Source organism: Dipodomys ordii, unplaced genomic scaffold (assembly GCF_000151885.1).
Source record: "Dipodomys ordii isolate 6190 unplaced genomic scaffold, Dord_2.0 Scaffold61, whole genome shotgun sequence".
Lineage (NCBI taxonomy): Eukaryota > Metazoa > Chordata > Mammalia > Rodentia > Heteromyidae > Dipodomys > Dipodomys ordii.
Window position 1 is genome coordinate 4,453,403 of NW_012267277.1, and position 19,206 is coordinate 4,472,608.

Sequence of the window (19,206 nt, forward strand, 5' to 3'; positions counted from 1 at the left end):
CTTTCCATTTCCTAACAAATGGGGCAATGCCATTCTTTCTAATGGAGCCATAGAATTCCATTGTGTATATATACCACATTTTCTTGATCCATTCATCTACTGAGGGGCATCTGGGTTGGTTCTATATCTTAGCTATGGTAAATAAGGCTGCAATAAACATAGTTGTGCTGGTAGTGTTAGTATGGTCCTGTTTGTGATCATTTGGGTAAATGCCCAAAAGTGGGATTGCGAGGTCATAGGGAAGCTCTATGTGGAGTCTTTTGAGGAACCTCCATACTACTTTCCAAAGTGGTTGAACAAGTTTACATTCCCACCAACAATGCAATAGGGTTCCCTTCTGTCCACATCCCTTCCAGCATCTGTTGTTATTAGAATTCTTGATTATAACCATTCTAACTGGGGTGCTGTGTGATTTATTTATGTTCTTCCCCCTATGGTATATCCCCTGTTGTCACTGTACTTGATTTTGGTACTCTCCATTTTGTATATACATTTATCTAATTTGGAGAAGTAAAGGGGAATAACAAAATGCTGAAACAAGGACACAGGATGACCCATAGCAACAATGATACTGATACGACACTATGTTGGAAATGAACTTTACAACTTTTTGGAGGGGGAGGAGTAAGGAAGGTGGAGGAATGAAAGGATAGTAGAAGAAAAATAGAGGGGGTAACAATGTTTGACAAGAAATGTATTCATTACCTTACTAATGTAACTAACCCCTCTGTACAGCATCTTTACTATATATACATATATATATATGTATATATATGTATACAGAGTGAGCAAATTGATAAAATAAACCAGACTCAGCTGTAAAAAGAAGTTCTCCACATTCAAAGTATTGAATGATACTGGGATATGAAGATGAAATGACAACATGCTAAAAAAATTATACATATATGTATATATATATAAAATAGCAGATGATTCACATACAAACCTGAAATACAAGACACATGGGAACAAAAAAGAAAGAACTAAGTTAGCTTTGGGAGGTAGGGAAGGCTTCCCAGACAAGAGAGTACAAGCTTCAAGATACAATGGATAGTCAGGAGTCTGACAGTGAAGAGGGGCCTGAGCAAGAGGGGCGAAGTTATTACTGCCTTTCAGGACAGTTGTAATGCTAAAGCCAAGAATGGACCTGGAACAAAGTTAATGCTATTTTTATAAGCTAGAAGAATATCAGCAGCAGGAGCCCAGGCCAGTACCACCTCCACAAAGTGCAAACAAAGCTACCCCTATCTGCCGGCTGTCTGCTGTTGAACACACTAACCAGCACCCTTCTTAAGAACAAAATGTTCTTTGATTATTTGATTTGCATTCCCACAAAGTTCTTCCTCCTCATGCTCCTAGTGCTGGAAAAAAATATGAATGTAGTTATACTTGCTCCTTTGATCTTTATCCTCCCATCCCAGAGCATCTTGGGAAATGACTGTCAAGGGTTATTTCACAAAGCCAAAGCTGGCCACTTCTATCTGTCAGAATGTGGAGTCCCAAGCAGGTCATATACATCCAGCACCTGATGTTGACCCCCAGGTAAGTCATGCCTGGCCAGCACTTGATGTGGCTACAGGCAGGTTATATTACGCTAACAACTGATGTGACCATAATGTAGATAGTGCCTAGCTAGTACCTGATGTGGCCACAGGTGGGTCATGCAAGGCCAGCACTTTATGGGACCACAGTTTCCAGGATTTGTTTGTGAGAAATCTGCAAAGGTATTTCTTTTCAATGTTCAGAGATCTCTTACCACAGAGTTCATCCAGTGAGTTAGTTTCAGACCCCAACCTATACAGAATCTGAAAGTAGTTAATCCTGCATTCAGTAATGGAGAGCTAAAGAAGAGATCTTAGGACAAATTCAGAGAAGATAGAAGCAGATTCTTCTCCACCTGCATATCTATAAAGAAGGCAGTTTGGGCCACAGACACATCCTACCAGGGTGGCAACTCAGAGATTTTCATGAAGCTTCTATTTTCATGTCAAGAATTGTGATTCTAGAGTAAGAAAATCACAGAGAGAGTGAGAGAGTATATAAGAGAGAGAGAGAGAGAGAGAGGAGGGAGAGAGAGAGAGAGAAAGAGAGAGAGACCTTGTTATAAACTGATTCCTATGAGGTAGCCTCTATGCCAATTCCTTTAATTGTTTCCATCATTAATTCTTTAACAATCCCATGAAGGGGTACTGGTAGCTTTTTCCCTTGAAGAGCAATCAGAAGTGCTAAGAAGTACCCTATTTGTAGTCAGAACAGGAACTGCCTTGACCTTCTGCCTGCCAGTAGAGTTATCCATGGTATCAGCAAGCTTTTCAAGAGACTCACTGTCCCAAAGTCCCAAATCAATATTGTTATACACACACACACACACACACACACACACACACACACGCACGCACGCACGCACGCACGCACGCCAGAGAGAACAATGAGAATTTTCAATCAAAGGATTAAAAGAGATTTTGACAGTTTAATTCAACACAGATAATTTTCATTTTCTAAGGTGATAGATGATAGGTTTGAACAAACTTGGTATGTATCTTCTGTTAATCTGTGGATCTGTGGTTAGACCAGTAGATGATCTTTCAGGACTTTAAGCCCTCTGTTCTCCTTCACACATGAGTAGTGGCAGAGGCAAGGGAAACACAGTTTACAAAAATGGTCTGAGTATGAAGGCCATGGGAAAATATATGTCTATATGTGAAATGAGAAAAGTCCAGATTCAACAGCCTCCAAAGAACAGGAAAAAAATGAAATAATAATAAATCTTTAAGAGAACAGAATTATCACATCACTGTGGCTCTTTACTATCTGGCAGGCATTTCCATTAAAAATTTGGAAGAGATCATGGTTTTCTTTTATTTATTTTTGAGATGCGAGGAATTAAACCCAGGGCTGATGCCTGCCATGCAAGCGCTCTACCAGTGAGGCATACCCCCAACCCTTGGTTTAGTTTTAGGTTCACTGACTTACAGTACCATATGTGGTAAATGGTCAGGGGTGAATGGGTCATTAAAAAATGAATAAGTAGGGCTGGGAAGGTGGATCAGTGGTAGAGTGCTTGTCTTGCATGCATGAGGCCCTGGGTTCAACTCCTCAGTACCACATAAGCAGAAAAAGCCAGAAGTGGTGCTGTGGCTAAAGTGGTAGAGCACTAGCCTTGAGCTGAAGAGCTGAGGGACAGCGCCCAGGCCCAGAGTTCAGGTACTACGACTGACCAAAAAAAAAAAAAAAAGTAAATGTATGGGTGATAGATTTGAATGTTATATAAGAAAACTGAATTAACATTATAACCAATTAATTAGATTTAAGCAAAAGCCAAATATGGTTAAAAAAAAATCTCTTAGATTTAACAAGCTTTTACAGTCCAGGTAGGTATACCACCATCATACAGATGAGATGGAAGTGAACATGTTTTTCTAAGTTTCAGTAAACTAAAGAACTACCCAGGTATTTATTTACTACATTATGATGTACAGAGAAAATAACTTCTAAGGGGCGACATGCTCAAAAAGAATGAACTCATTACCTGACTTATATAACTATAACCCCTCTGTACATCTAACAATGATATATATATGTGTGTGTGTGTGTGTGTGTGTGTGTGTGTAATTTATTTATTGTTGGTCGTGGGTCTTGAACTCTGGGCCTGGGTGCTATCATCAGGTCAAGGTGAGTACTCTACCACTTGAGCCACAGTGCTACTTCCAGTTTTCTGGTGGTTAACTAAAGATAAGACTATCACGGACTTTGCTGCCCAGGCTGACTTTGAACCACAATCCTCAAATCTCAGCCTCCTGAGTAGCTAGGATTACAGGTGTAAGCCACCGATGCCTGGCTTTAGTGTGTGTGTGTGTGTGTGTATTTCTTTAAATACACACACACATATATTCACAGAAAAGAACAATTTCTAATTAAATTTTATACTGGATAAAACGTTCTATAATTCTATCCCAAACCTAAGTTTTCATGATTACATTTTGAATTAGCAGTCCTTGACCTTTGATTTAGCAGCAGAAAAGGAGCCTTTCAGGGTCCTGGGGAATATTCTATTTGCACCTGAGCTGGTTATGGGCATGGAATAAGAGGTTACCTAGTCCTCCGGCATGGGCATCAATGAGTGAAGTGGCCACAGCAATCCCTGGGGGAAGGCCAAGCTCTCTGGCTGCCTCAGGCGTGAGCCCACTGCCCAGAGGCGCTCCAGGAGGCAGCACTTGGTTTCCTGGAGAGACATGAGAGAAAACAGACACCCATCAGTTTGGATACACAAAAGTGAACAAAGGGCTTCTTAAGAAAACCTTTTTGCTTCCCCCATTCCACCCTGGGTTTTCTCAACTCACAAAGATAGAAACCATGCAGCCATGAAGAGTCCTTTTTCCCATTTGGTGACCTTGGTGTATGTGTTCGGGATGTTGGAGCTGTGTTTTGCAGTAATGTTCAAGCTAGAAACTCTGAGCTATCACTCAAATCAAAGTAAGATTCTATTAATGGGAAATTCCAAAGGAATATAAATACAGTGGCCTCTTAATGACTGGACTGATACATAGTCCTAAAGAAGTAGAGAAAATTTACTTTGTGGTCACCTCCAATCACTGGATAAAAGGAGAGAAGTATTTTACTCCAAGAATTTCTTATGACATTTTTCTTACCTAGAAAAGAGAGCACAGTAGAAACCTTACAAAGTTCATGAACCTGGTACACAATGTGAAGGATATTCTTTGGACTTGTGCAATGCAGTATTTCACATGACCTTGAATTCTTACAGTCAGTCAGTCAGTCAGTCAGTCAGTCAGGCTTTTGGTTAATAATTTATTGATTGCATTGCTTTGTTGGGCACAGTTAGCCTGTGAGAGACAGTTCTCGTTCCCAACTTGGCAGATGAGATAAGACACAGAGAAACATTTATTCAGAAGAAAATGAACAACCCATCTCTTGCCAGGTGTTTCAGAGCCTGAGCCTTCACCTACCTTGAAGAAATTCTAGAGTAAGAGTTTTTGCAGTATAAAAGTGGGGTGATGAATATATATCCTAATAAACCTTGGAATTCCAAGATTCTGAGTGTCTGATCAAAAAAATCTGTTGGTTACTACACCGTTCATAATTTTTCATGGAACTCCATGCCTTCTGTGTCCCAGGATATTTGGACTCAGCTGCAAGTGTGTAGGTGGATGGGCAGAGGATGAATGACTCAATCATTCTTCTCTGAATAGAAATTGCACCTCCACAGCATCATGCTTATCCATTCAACTAGTGAACTTCTATCTGTAACTGAATGTAAAAAAATGTTTAGTCAAAAAGATTAAAAACACTGCAATGGCATCTGAGCACTGGAAAGTTGGTTGGAACAACTGAAGAGTTAGATTTTTCATTTATTTGATTTGATACAATGAATTCAGTATTTGAAAAACTATGTATGTGTACATGGAGCACATGGATCTATGTTTCCAACATTAATTTAAGAAATTTAGGCAGGCACTAACTAAGATTACAGGCATTTGTAATCTTAGTTAGTCAGGAGGCTGAGATCTGGGGATGGTGGTTAGAAGCCAGCTTAGGCAAGCCTAACTACCCCAAAACCAGTTCTGAAAGTATGGCTCAAGTGGTAGAGTGCCAGTCTTGAGCAAAAAATGTTCATGGACAGGACCATGTCCCGAATTCAAGCCACAGAACTGCCATACACACACATACACATAGAAACAGACACAGACACAGAAACAGACAGACAGATAGACAAATACACACAGAAATCTAAATCAGATATGTCTAATGAAAATTTACTGCCTGATTTTAAGATGTTACCAGTAGAAAATGCAGATCTAATGGCAATGATCCAGTCTGGAAAGATGAATGTAAACTATCTCATTAGTGATTTTAATATCAGGCTAGGATGTATCTCAGAACTTGCCTAGCTTGCTCAAGGCCCTGATGTTCAATCCTTAACACTACCAAAAAATGTCAACAATGCTCAACAAGAAATGTCCTCATTACCTTACTCATGTAACTGTAACCCCTCTGTATAGTATCTTTGCAATAAAATTAAAAAATTTTTAATGTTAAAAATGTCAATTATATTGCAGAGATATTTTGGATCTATTAAGTTAAATAAGGTAAACAAATTGATTACTTAAAGAAACATTATCATTGCTATTATAAAATTAGAAGTTAAGTATGTGGCTCAAATGTCTATTGATGGTGCTGGTTTAGGGAAACAAGGTTCAAATGCTCAAAAAAGTGGTAAAGGGAGGCTTGGTAGAAGGGACTTCTAGCCTGAGTTGAATTCCCACAGTAACAGAAATCTGCCCTTGGTTCTGGACAATTTGGTTCTGGACAATATCTTAATTATGTCACTCTGTCTAGTATGTAACACATAATAAACATCGTACCCATGGTAAGTCTTCCAGGCCCCACACTACTCAGGAAACTAACATGCATTTTCTTCTCTTGTTTTCATAGTAAGGAAGGGCACTGAAGTACCTGTAATGTTCACATTCCACAAAGAGAGAGGGAAACCAAGAGTTTTAGACAAAAAAAAAATTTCACACAGTCACACAGCCTAATGACTGGAGGAGACAGGCCATGGGTTCGCCTCTTATTGATACCAAAACTTTGACTCTTTTTTATTACATTACTATCTGAAACAAATTTTTTTCTTCAGAAGTGTTATGAATAAATGAAGGATCAAAAGAAGTATTCCTCCATCAAGTATATTTATATGTTTATAAGCCAGCAATATTTGGAAATCTTGTCCATTAAAATCAGATTGTTTTAAGGGTTCATTCTCACCAAAAGGCAAAATGGAAAGTCTTTTCCCTTTTTATCCTCAATCTCCATAAACATAAAAGGAGTAGTTTTTTTTACAGAGAAAGGCCCAGGCAGAAAGGGGATTAGCAGGGTGGGGCTTTCTTCTTTCAGGGTGATTTGGAAAGAAACCTTAGCTGAAAATGAGCTAATTTTTTTTCCATATCACCTGGGCTCATGGTTTGCAGGGCTGCAAACCATGATGAGGCACAGTCTTGGGCTCAGTGGGATCAAAACACAAGTAGGAGCACGGAAAGATTTTTCAGGAAAGGAAGCATCTTGAGCAAGGACAAGGAAAACAGAGAAGAGACACCTGTGAGGTGCCTTTACCCAGTCAGAGGGCTGGGTAAAGTGGAACATAGACCAGGATGGAGTTGGGCCAATGAGGCCAGAGGCAGGACTTAAAATCCACACTGCAGTGTTAGAGCTTCACCACTGAGGATGCTGGAAACTAGTAGGAGTGTGCTATGCCTAAGCAAAGTGGCTGGAAATGTTTTTATGAAGTTCTTCTGGCAATAGTTTAGGAAAAGGAGAGGACTTGAAAGTAGAGAAAAAGAAGGCAAGAGGGGGCTAGGGGAGAGGGAAGACGTTGGACTTAGTGAAGTGAGCTACAAAGTGACTTCAATCAGCAAAGAAATAAAAGTTATCTATAACTTAATGAAGAACCAAAAAGATAGGAGATAGGGTGTGGAATAAGAACTGACAGGTTATAATGGTGGCCTGCACAGTAGATAGGAAAACACCATGAACTCGATTTCCTCTTCAGAGGGTGTGCTATGAGAAGACTGTGATTGTAAAGATCTTCCAGCACACTCAGTGCCTGCCTCATCTGTAAACAACTGCCCCACCAGAGATGCCCTTACCAAAGGAGCTGCCCCTGGTGATTCAATGGACACTGCTTGCTTTAGAACATGGTGGGCTGGCCAAACTGTGGGGCTACATCATCATTCAGTTGTCTTCCAGAGCCCAACCCTACTCCTTCTTCCTATCACAGATGACTATATCAAATAAACATCCTCTCAAAGTATTCTCAGCCTCTGCTTTCTGAGAAGGCATCCTAGGGCAGTGAGCCAGCCTGCTAAGTGCAGTAGGCTGGGAGATGATCATTCCATCTTCAACTGGAACCACATCTTTTAGGAACAATCTACCTAACCTCAAGTAAGAAGGAGCTTTGTTCATCTAGTGACTGGAGGGACAGAGGATGGTGGATATAGGCAGGGATCTTTGAGCAATTCCGCCTCTAAAAATCACTCTTCCTGAGATAGAGGTACACGGAGGGGATGAGTGATCATAGGCCACTTGATCACTTTTCCCCAAATAATTCTTGTTTTACTTTCTTTCACCATAAAATTAAACCATAGTATCTTTTTCCAAAGCTAATCAAGACTTTACTATCTTAGGACATCAGTCTCTGCTAGATTCCATTCCACCATTTGCTCATGCAGTTCATAAACCTTTCAGAAACCATTGGTCATCAGATGGCCCATGTAGATTTCCATCCACCTTGTGCCATGGTCTTGGTGCTTGCATATGAGTGAAAGATGCTGGAATATGAGTGAAAGATGCTGACCTCAAAAGGCTCACACTGACATCTGGGACTAGAGCAATGGGAAATCAAGACTGTAAGAACAGTGGAGAAAACTCAAGTAGAGTAGAATGTACCTACTGTTCTCAGAGAACTGAGGAAGGATCCAGTAATTTAGTTCAGAAGAATAAATGACTGGACTAGAATAACAGGTAAGCCATTGCTAAATTTCATGCTTCATTTTTCCAGGAAAGTGGATGTCATTACAGCAAAAGGTAGCTGTCTGTAAGTGGGGCATGAGGTTGAGATGTCCAGTGTTAACAAGATGGGCACCAGGGAGGAACACAACAGGGGCAGTTTACACGAGAGAGGAACAGAGGATTGCAGGCATAGGACCTTGGCCAGGACCTGCCAGCCAACCATTCTGTGTCCTGAGATTTGGTATTTTAAATAAACAAACCTGTACGGTGTTGAAAGAGCATGGGAAATAGTTTTTAATCTCTGAAATAATCGAGCCAATGGAAAAGTATGGGGCTGCAAAACATTATGTAGAATATGACTTCATTGTAAGAAGGTAGATGAACCATTTGTACAAAATGCATTCCTTGGGGGAAAATAAAGAAAACAGATTTCAGAGGGAGTGAAATAATTATACTAACCACTAAATTCTACGTGTTCTACTTTGAACGTTCATTTCTTCTATAATATTTTTAACTATTTTTTTGCTTGTCGGAGTAAATAAAATAAGGTACATCAGTTCAGCAGAATCCCAGATAGCCATAAAAATGAGTGAGATTGAATTAAGGTATGACATTAAAATGAAACACAAGCTACATTAAAGAAAAAGAGCAAAATAGTTTTCGGAACATGTTTACTTGTGATTTTTTTAAGATTTGTATCTAGTTATTTATGTAGTTGTACAGAGTATTTGCCATTCAACAAGGCAGTTTGTGAATGAAATGCATCTTAATCAATGCATCATTCTCCCTCATCCCTCCCAACTCTACCCTTTCCCTCAATTTTCTTAATTTTATAGATCCTTTTTAAGATGCCAAGATGTATGCACTTCCAGAAAAATCCTAGAAAAATGTACAGCATATGGGTACAGAAGGGTTGTGATCCAGTCAGGGGCACTCTGCTCTATGTAATGGTATTATATCATGACTTTGTATTCTCCAGTGGTCAAACAACTAAGCTTAAGTTGAAGCAAAATAAAATTAAGAAGAATTCTGTGCATCTTTTCCAAACCTCACTTCTCAGGCTGCAGGCAAAAGATACCCATAAGCTCTTCTATTTCTTTTTTCGATCATATTTACCTTTCTATTAGTCACCTTTATTCCACTATTCCCCAACTTATGGTTCCCTTCTTATGACCTAATAGTCACCCTTTGACTATCATGTCTTTTTAAAACTTCTATAGATGTGATAGAGAGGAGGGAGATTGACTGGCATACATGGTATACATTGTGCACAGGCATGAAAGTGTCACAATGAAATCTCCCCCTGTGTAGCTACTGCATGCTAATAAAGCATTCCACATGAGAGAAAACATGTGATAGTTGTCTTTCTACATCTGGCTTATTTTGTTCAACGTGATGATCTCGTATTGAACATGAGATTAAAAAACAACGAAACCTGTTGAAATTGTCTGAAGAAAAGGGAAAGGGTGATAAAAGAAGAGTAAAGAGAGGGAATTTGACCTGGAAGAAATATATGCATAATAATATCACAATGACACCCTCTGTACAACTAAGATAAGCTAATAAAAATAAAAGTAAAAATCATATCATTTATAGGGAATAGATAAATCTAGAGATCAACTGTGTTTCTGATATGACCAGACTCTGTCCTATACACACATCCCTCACCTGGAAATATAGAAAAGCAACTGTCATAAGGGCCCTTGAGCTCAGTGAGCTCCTATTCAGTCTGAGTGGTCAAAAGCTGGAGTCTACAATTATCTGGCGGTTACAGTCCCTCTTCTCAGGCAGGGGCTCCTATTACACCAAATCTTCTCCTACCAGTTTTTCAATTATCTATGACTAATGAGTACTTTGGGAACAGTTTCAGACACACACATAATCCTCTTTCCTGATGTCAGCAGAAGAAATTAATGACTATGTGGATTGCTGCGAGACAGAAAATGCATTATAATGGTCAACAGAACTGTTATCCTCTCCAGGAAGGAGGGAGGGGGTGAATTAACTGGAAGGTTCAGTGTTCCTTTGTATTTCCACAGTGAGATTAAACTCAGAGGGAGAGCTGGCTCTAGACCCATGGAAATGTCAAAGAGAGGTTTGGGCGTGGGTGGCAGTCGACCCTGGTTCCACATGCTTGGCACTGCGATGCCAGTCCCAGCTCAAATCTGCCAAGGTCAACAGGCCAACCAGATTGTCTGGGACACTGCTAAGTGTTGTTCCATCCTGCCAGAAGAAGGAGAACTGAAATATTCTCAGGCTGAACCTACTTTCAATCTGGCTTAGGATCCACCAACCAAAATTGAGAATATAGGACCCATAATCAATACACTGGAGTTATGTTAAAGTATGTGAGGCAGATATAAATTTGGTGCCTCACACAGGCATACCTCATGCTTGAGTAGTTTCAGAGATTGTTAAGATGGAGTCCAAGTCTGGTGGCACTCCAAAGTTCTGTGAAGCACGAACCCCCATAAAACAAAATGTAATGCTATCCATGTGCTTACGGTTGCCACTAGATATGGCTATTGATAATGACTTTACAAGAACTGATAGGATTAGGAACTTGGCCAAAATCCAGCACCCAAATTCCTCTACAATAGACTTCAGATCACTTGGGCAAATCAGCTCTGGGAGTTTTCTAGACCTGCAACAACAACTGATAAGACTGTTTGCAAAACATTCCAGCAATTCCAGTCCCAAACTGGAGTTACAAACATCCAGAACAATTCACTATCAGAAACATTAATGAGAAATCCAAAGCTGATAAGTTTTGCCACCTGTTGAAAGATATCTTCTGCAACTGTAATTTGCCCATTTCCCTTCATTTGATTCCTAAAATAATCTCATTTTAAACTGGGAATTGAATTCTATTTTTACATTACTGACTGAATATGAATTTTTTGACATTTGTATCACCCATTAAAGAAATATATACTATATACTTACGCTGCAACACGCTTTGTCCCAGTGCTGAGTCCATCAAAGATAAGACAGGGGCATTATTTCCTAACAGACACTACCTCCTCCAAGTTATTCCTGTTAGTTATATCCTTATATGTGCCTCTGGGATATTTTTATATCCCTGAGTGTGTATTCTGACCTACAACTGGTGCTATTTTATTAATCTCTGCATTCATTTCCCCTCATCCCTAACAAAGAGCAGTATATCTAGAGTATATTACATTGTTAGTATTACTCTTCATTTAACAGAACAAGCAGATTTTTAAGAAGAGAAAGACCACAGACACAGGTCAATCAATTTAGACAGAGATATTAAATATGCGCATCTATATGCACTGTTGATTCTGAATAAATATCAGTTGAGAACAGAAGCTCTCTCTCTCTCTCTCTCTCTCTCTCTCTGTGTGTGTGTGTGTGTGTGTGTGTGTATGTGTATGTGAGTCTTGGGGCTTGAAATCAGAGCCTAGTTATCCCTGAGCTTTTTTTGCTCAAGGCTAGCTCTCTACCACTTGAGCCACAGCTCCACTTCTGGCTTTTTGGTGGTTAATTGGAGATAAAACTCACAGACTTTCCTACCTGGGCTGCCTTTGAACTGTGATCCTCATATCTCAGCTCCTAAGTAGCCAAGATTGTAAGGGCAAGCCTCTGGTATCCAATGAGAATAGATACATTTAAGTTTAACTCTTGATCCTGAAAGTTACGGCAACATACTTCCCAAGAAACAGTTGACTAAGGCACATAGATGCTCTGGTGGCTAAACACTGGGGATGCTACTCCCTAGAAGAACAAAAGCCCTCACTCAAATCTCCCAGCCCAGACAAGGCAGGTTCAAGTAGTAATCCAACAACCAGTGAGCAAAGGAGTGGTACCCACAATTTATACTTAACAAGAGAAATATGATGATAGTAATAGTGCCCATATACAAAATCTACGGGGCCATCAATCACCATTCCTGGCATTTACATTTGTTGATACAAAGGGTGATAGTAACACACCTACAGAATGATAATTTTGGACATAGAATTCAGTTCTGTGAATTAGACTCTATGCTATTATAATCTAATATTGTATAGTCATAAAAATGAAAATATAAAAGCTACGCAATTTGTCCAGTGTGTAATGAGACATTTCAATCACAAATAAGATCAGGGTAAGAATTTCAATCCAGGATTCTCTGACTCCAGCTGGGATTTTCCCACTATACTATGCAGATTAGAGGAAGTGATATGGACTGTCATGGAAAAGACCAAAAGAACTTCATCTGCAGGAGACTCTCCTGTAAGCTGTCTAGGAGGAAAACTGTAAGAATCATAAAACCTAATATGCTAAATCTCTTAGCTTTTTCCTCTCCTCCTCTAGGTTCTTCCCTGTTCTAAAAAGAGTTGACTTCACATAGAGCTTGGAGATCATCAACTTCGATATGTTCATTTTGTAGTAGATGAAAATGCATCTGAGAGGGAGTCAACCACTATGAAAGCAGTGTCTAGACAAGACTCAGGATTCCTGACTCAGCAAGATTCCTTCACTTTCCTACGTCCCCTGCTGTGGCAGTGCCATTCTGTACCCTTTTCCATACAGAACAGGATGGTCCTTTAAGTCAGGGCAATAAGGCAGGTGTAGACCAGGAGAGCTGGCCAAAATCCAACAGATTCCAGCAGTGTGGGTGGCTATTCTGAACTATTCAAAACATGCACTATAGTCTTTTTACCTCCAAATCATCCACTCTGGCACTTGCAGTGACCTAATTCTCCAGATAATTGCCAATGCCCTATTTTGTTCCTACCTAGCCTAGGGCCACCTCCAAAAGGCCTTCCTGGGTAGATCATAATTAATCTTTCTTTCCTCTACAATCCCACAGCATGGTTTCTGGGATTACATCATTCTGTCTTACAATAACAGCTTTTTTTTTTGAGTTTAACTTTTCTAATTTTGATGATAACTACCTTGACGGTAGAGCTCTTTTTGTATATGACATATCATCTGAGGCAGGTGGGTTTTATAACATGGTGAAATTTAGGCTAGAGGGTGGACAGGCTTGGATGAGGGTGGCTTTACCACTCATAAAACTTGTGACCTCAGGCAAGGAACTTCATTTCCCTGCAAACTGTTTGCTTGCCTGTAAAAAGGCTAGACTAATGGTATTTTTCTCCCAGAGTAGTTATGATAATCAAACAGGGTGATGCTAATAGAGTGCTTTAGCCTGGTGTCTGCCATACAGGAAATGTTCAACAAATATATTACTTTACAATGGGCATTATCTAGCACACAGTAGTTACTAGGTTCATTCTGGATAAGCTGGTAAAGAGTGAAGTGAGATCCATGATATTATAGCATGAGGAGACCTATGCTTTTGGTGTGGGGAGAACAAACTGCAGAAACTGTGAAAGCTGTTAAAATATTCACAGTGATGGAATTCAGCTTCTCATCACAGAAAGTGTCTCCCTGTGGTCATGTCCCCCGGCATGCCTTCCGATTGAAATGTTTTCAGAGCGCAGAAAGAGTTCTCTTTGGAGTTATTTTAAGGACACAATGTTGGTTTCAAAAGGAAACATTATTTTGTCAGTCAAATAACACTGTTAGAATGGCCTGTGCTTTCCAGACCCATGGGGACAGTGCTGCCATGCAGAGTTCCCCACTTCTAGGGGAAAATAGCTATCGTTTTGCAAAGAACACCACAAGATGTGGAACAGCCATCTCTTCTGGGCTTCCTTCACAACCCAGTACAAAAATGATATAAATCAACTAGAGATGGACATATGCTTCTCAGGGTTTTTCAAAATGTTGTCCTATTGATTCATGAAAACAAACTCTAGCTTCATTCCTCAGAATGCCCCATCTCTTAAAAAAGAAACAAAATAATGAACAAAAATGAACAACAAAATAAAGAACAGTCTTTTAAATTAAGTATACTTCCTTTTATGGCCTCACTTACTCATTCCTTCACACCCTAGTGCCCCAGGGAATACTTTGTCAGAGGCTAGAGTTGGTCCCTAGTCTAGACTCCTGTTGCATACTGTTGGGTTTACAAAATGATAACGGCCTTCTAACAATGGATGGACCTGCAGAATGTCCAACCACCACTCTCACATGAGCAAACCAGTCAGTGGTTCCGGTGGCAACTATAAAGGGCCAAGCATCTGGTAATCTGAAGACCTCTGGGGCTTTTCTGTCACGTAGACCAAACATGATTCAGGTAATTGACTAAATTTTTCACTTTCCAACCAGATGTCAGACTTCCATAGAAAGGAAGCCAATCTTGGACTTTCAGCAAATAAGCTAGACTAAATTCATTCCTGGGGGGCAGGATTAATTACTTTTTTTCAATGAATGCTCAATTACATATTATTTCTTGTATCCAACTATTTTTTCTTTTGAGTAAGGTTTTCCACACTCATTTTAAAGAATATTTATTTCAACTTTGGAATGTTCCTTTAAAATCCCTTACTTCCTGATAGTGAGGTCGTATGCTACTATGAAGAGTGATTTCAGCAGTCATACTGATCTGGTTCTCATTCATGAACCCATCTCCTCAAACGTCAAGAGCCTTGGGAAAAATCACACTCTCTGAAATTCGATTTTTTGCAGATATGTATCACAATACTCATTAAAATTAGAGGGTACTGTGAAAATTGAAGATTAGTTATCCCTACAATGTGTAAGCCTACTAGGCTCACTGGGCCTGATGCTGAGAGACCGTGGTGGAACATAGAAGCTGTCTGCCTAGGGCACAGGAATTACACATAATTGACATGTTGACTAGAATAATAATAATAATGCACAAGAAAGGGCTCAGAGGAAGATGATATTAATCTCCTGTTTACTATGCTCAAATTAATTTTTTTTGGGGGGTGTCCAGTCGTGGGGCCTGAACTCTGGGCCTGGGCGCTGTCCCTCAGCTCTTCAGCTCAAGGCTAGCGCTCTACCACTTGAGCCACAGTGCCATTTCCAGCTTTTTTCTTTTTGCTTATGTGGTGCTGAGGAATCGAACCCAGGGCCTCAGGCATGCAAGGCAAGCGCTCTATCACTGAGCTACCTTCCCAGCCCCTCAAATTAAATTTAAATTTTGTCTCACTGATTTATTTTGCTCCATTGACAAGCATACTGCCAACAAAGGTGATGCCTTTATTTGGGGTTTTTCATAAAATTATGAGCAACACCAACTGCAGCTAATTCTTAAAGGGGAATACCAGGTGTTTAAAAGGAAGAAATTTTCTTCTTTATTCCCGCTTTCAAGTACACACTATAATTTTCTCTGACAGTATTTGTTTAAAGAAATCATGTGGTTATCAATGACCTTCTATCTTCCATGCTGTTTTTCTAACAATCAACTATTTAACTGGAAAATATATGAAAAACAGACAACAATGAGTCTCTTTAGTCAGATTTAGTGGGCAACACTTAACAGGACAGACACAATATTCTAAAGACTAGAGGCTTTGTGACATTTTACAAGGGAAGTACACATATACATACATGAATAAAGCAGAGAGCGCTACCCAGAATATAACTGCACCACGAAGCTGCTATAACACCTTGTATTTCAATAGACAGGCTACAGATAAACATTGCACATAAACAAAAATGGGCTAAGTTTGCCACTGCTTAGTTTTCTTAATAAGACTTTAGCATCTTTTCCTATCCTATTTTTCAGCAAAACTCAAAAATGCCTTATTTATGTACAGAAGGAAATATGACTATGCTTTTATAAGCATTTCCCTAAGAACAAGAATACTTTTCCCCCAAAATGCTACAGAACCCTAATGTGTAATTCTGCTCAAGTTCAAGAAGAGAAAGAAATGACAAAGGTGATGGGGACAAGAATGTTAGCACCTGTAAGGTACAGACTTGAGGTCTAGGAATGGAGATTCATGTCTAGAACTTAACCTATGGTGATAGACCACCCATACAGAGGCACTAACGAGAGGAGGGAGGGAAACTTGGTTTGTAAAACAGAGCCACTTTCTCTTAGGCCTCTGCATCATGACAAGAGCTGAAGAAATAGTGTCCACTTAGAACCATAAGATAATGACCTCAGGACTGGATAAAAGAAGATACTACCTCTAAGAGAGAAGTTGAATTTGCCAGCTGGCATTTAGCCAAAATGTTGTAGTAAAATACCTGAAGCTTTCATTCAAGTTGCCATGGGAATGTAGCAAAGGAAGACTCCACATAAAGTTGTCATAACTTATTCACACTTAAAATCCTTATCTAGGCCACCTGGGGATGGGGAGCCACATAAGTTTGACAGGAGAAATGCTCAAGGAAGAAATAGAAACTTCAAGCTTTATAAATGAAACAAAGTCTAATTTCTCCATTTTTTTTAAAGTTTTAATCTTTGAACACAAGATCTGAGAAACAAAATTCAGACAAAATGATAAAGTATGACTGGCTCAAAGTCCAGGAGTGTCATCCTGTCTTGCGACCTTGGCCACAGAAGGTTTACCAGAGAGTATGAAAGTCTCAATTTCAAGCAGGCTTCAGCTCTTAGGGGTAGGAGGGAATTAGAGGAGCTGTTTCAGGCCCCTACTTTTTGGAGCTGCTTCCAGTGAAGAATTTTGATAGTGTATAACTTACGGGAAGTAACCAAGGGTGAACTCTGACAAGGCCAGATCACAGGGCCCTGATTTGTAAAATCTGAATTTAGTTTTTAAATACAAATATAAAGAATATGAAGTTATTATTAACAGGAATTTTCTTTTTTCTTCTCTTTGGTCAGTCCTGGGGATTGAACTCAGGCCCTGGATACTATCCTTTAGTTCATTTGCTCAAGGTTAGCACTCTACCACTTTGAGCCACAGTGCCACTTCCAACTGGGGTTTTTCTTCAATTTACAAAGACAATAGTATTTAATTACAGAAAATACAAGTGATATAAAAAGATAGAAGGAAAAAACTTCCTCTCAATACTCCTCCTTCCAGGGATAACTATTAATGAAACACTAGAAAATATTAGATTAACAAAATACTGAGATACACCTATTTTCAAGTTTATGTAAATAGAATCATAAAATATTTTATTACAGTTAACAACAGTAAAATTTTATGATTAACAATATTGATTCATGTTATAATTACCAACAGAAATAAAATTAATATTATTATCATGACTACCTTTTAAACACAACAGTATTTTACTATGTTCTTCTTGAAATTATATCAGCCCAGGTGTCCCTCAGTGAACAAATGGATCAAGAAAATGTATATATACACAATGGAATTTTACTCATCCATTAGAAAAATTGGTAGCATGTCATTTGCAAAGAAACAGAAGGACCTGGAAAATAATATGTTAAGGAAATAAGTCAGGCCCAGTGAGAAAAAGGTTGAGTATTTTCTCTCAAATGTGGAAGGTACAATTGGTTTAAAAATATGTAAGTAAATACCTTGGGTTGTATGCAAGTATACATAAGTGTATTAATTGGAATATAGTAGATTTAGGGAAGAACTCAAATAGCGTAATTCCTTAGTAAGGCAAAAAACATGGCTCACAAAATAAATACAAGGAAATAGCACTTGAAAGGGATGACATAATATTAAGGGGAAGGAGTAGAAAGTAGTAAACAGCTAAATATATATCCTACAAAATTTAAGAAAAGTGAGGAAAGGGATGGGTTGGGAAGGATGGGTGATAATGTTCAAAGGGGTAGCATTGATCAAGATGCATTGTATTCATACACTGGCTTTGTTCAACTACTTAAAAATAATAAAATATTAAAGAAACAGGAAAGCATGTCTGATGAAATGAATTATCTTTTTAAATCATTGGACCTAATTCAGTTGGTGATATTTAGTGACTGGATGACACTTTAGAGAAAATGTAGAACTTGGAGAAAAATATTTGTAAATTCTTTACATTGAAATGATCCTACAGGCACCTAATTTGAAAGGGATTGTGGAAGGATGTAGTATATATGAAGAAACAAAAACAAAGAAGAACACACACACACACAGAAAATATAGTCTATAATTTGGATTTAACCATAGGAATTAGCCAATCTTTTGGTATTGAACATTTAGTATATTTCTTTCAAACTGAAAACAAATCCAGACTCAAGAAGCAGCTTTATTCCAGGGTTATCTGCAGAGGTTGACTCCAACAGGGACAACACTCTGACCATAAGATCGACAAAAATAATCATGGTTAGGCAAAAAGGGCTGTACTTTCACAGAATGTGCATTGGTTTGAGTCTTAATGTCTTCCTAAGGCTAGTACGCTAAAGATTCAAGTCACCAGCCCCTGGTGCTATTAAAGGTGGTGCAACCTTCAAGAGTTGGGGTCTAATGGAAGGCAGTTTAGTCATCCAGTGCCCATGAAGGAGATACGGGAATCCAGCCCTTTTCTTTCTCTGTTTCCTTCCTGGCAGCCATGAGTTAAGCAGCTGTGCTCTACCACCTGTTCCCTGCGTGGCTGTACTATGTCACCATATAGCCCAAAGGCACAGAGTCAAGTGACCACAGATTGAAACCTCAGAAACTGTGAAACAAAGAAATCTCTCCTCCTGTGAAGTTGTTTGTATGAGGTATTTCTTCTTCACAGTGATGGAATGCTGATTTACAAAAGAGAGCAATAAACAAGGGTCAGTAGAATGTGAGGGAAACAGGATGAGAGATCAGTGATAGATGGTATTTGATTGGCTAACAGGTATCTAGATATTTGGGAAAATATTATTCCAAAGCTTTCTGCAAGGAAATTTTAAATATTATTACACCCAAGACTGAGTAG

The 19,206-nt window shown here is 39.1% G+C and overlaps 1 protein-coding gene across 4 annotated transcripts in view; it reads right to left on the reverse strand.

Annotated features, from left to right (window-relative positions):
• Positions 1 to 19,206, reverse strand: part of Fggy (FGGY carbohydrate kinase domain containing) — a 363,024-nt gene that overhangs the window by 182,728 nt on the left and 161,090 nt on the right. For 3 of the 4 annotated variants that reach the window (XM_013022325.1, XM_013022324.1, XM_013022326.1), the window contains exon 7: positions 4,094 to 4,222. In XM_013022325.1, the coding sequence (XP_012877779.1) occupies positions 4,094 to 4,222 (129 nt within the window). Of the gene's footprint in view, positions 1 to 4,093; positions 4,223 to 4,649; positions 4,681 to 19,206 lie in introns of those variants that run through there. The other variant, XM_013022327.1, reaches the window with a different exon arrangement.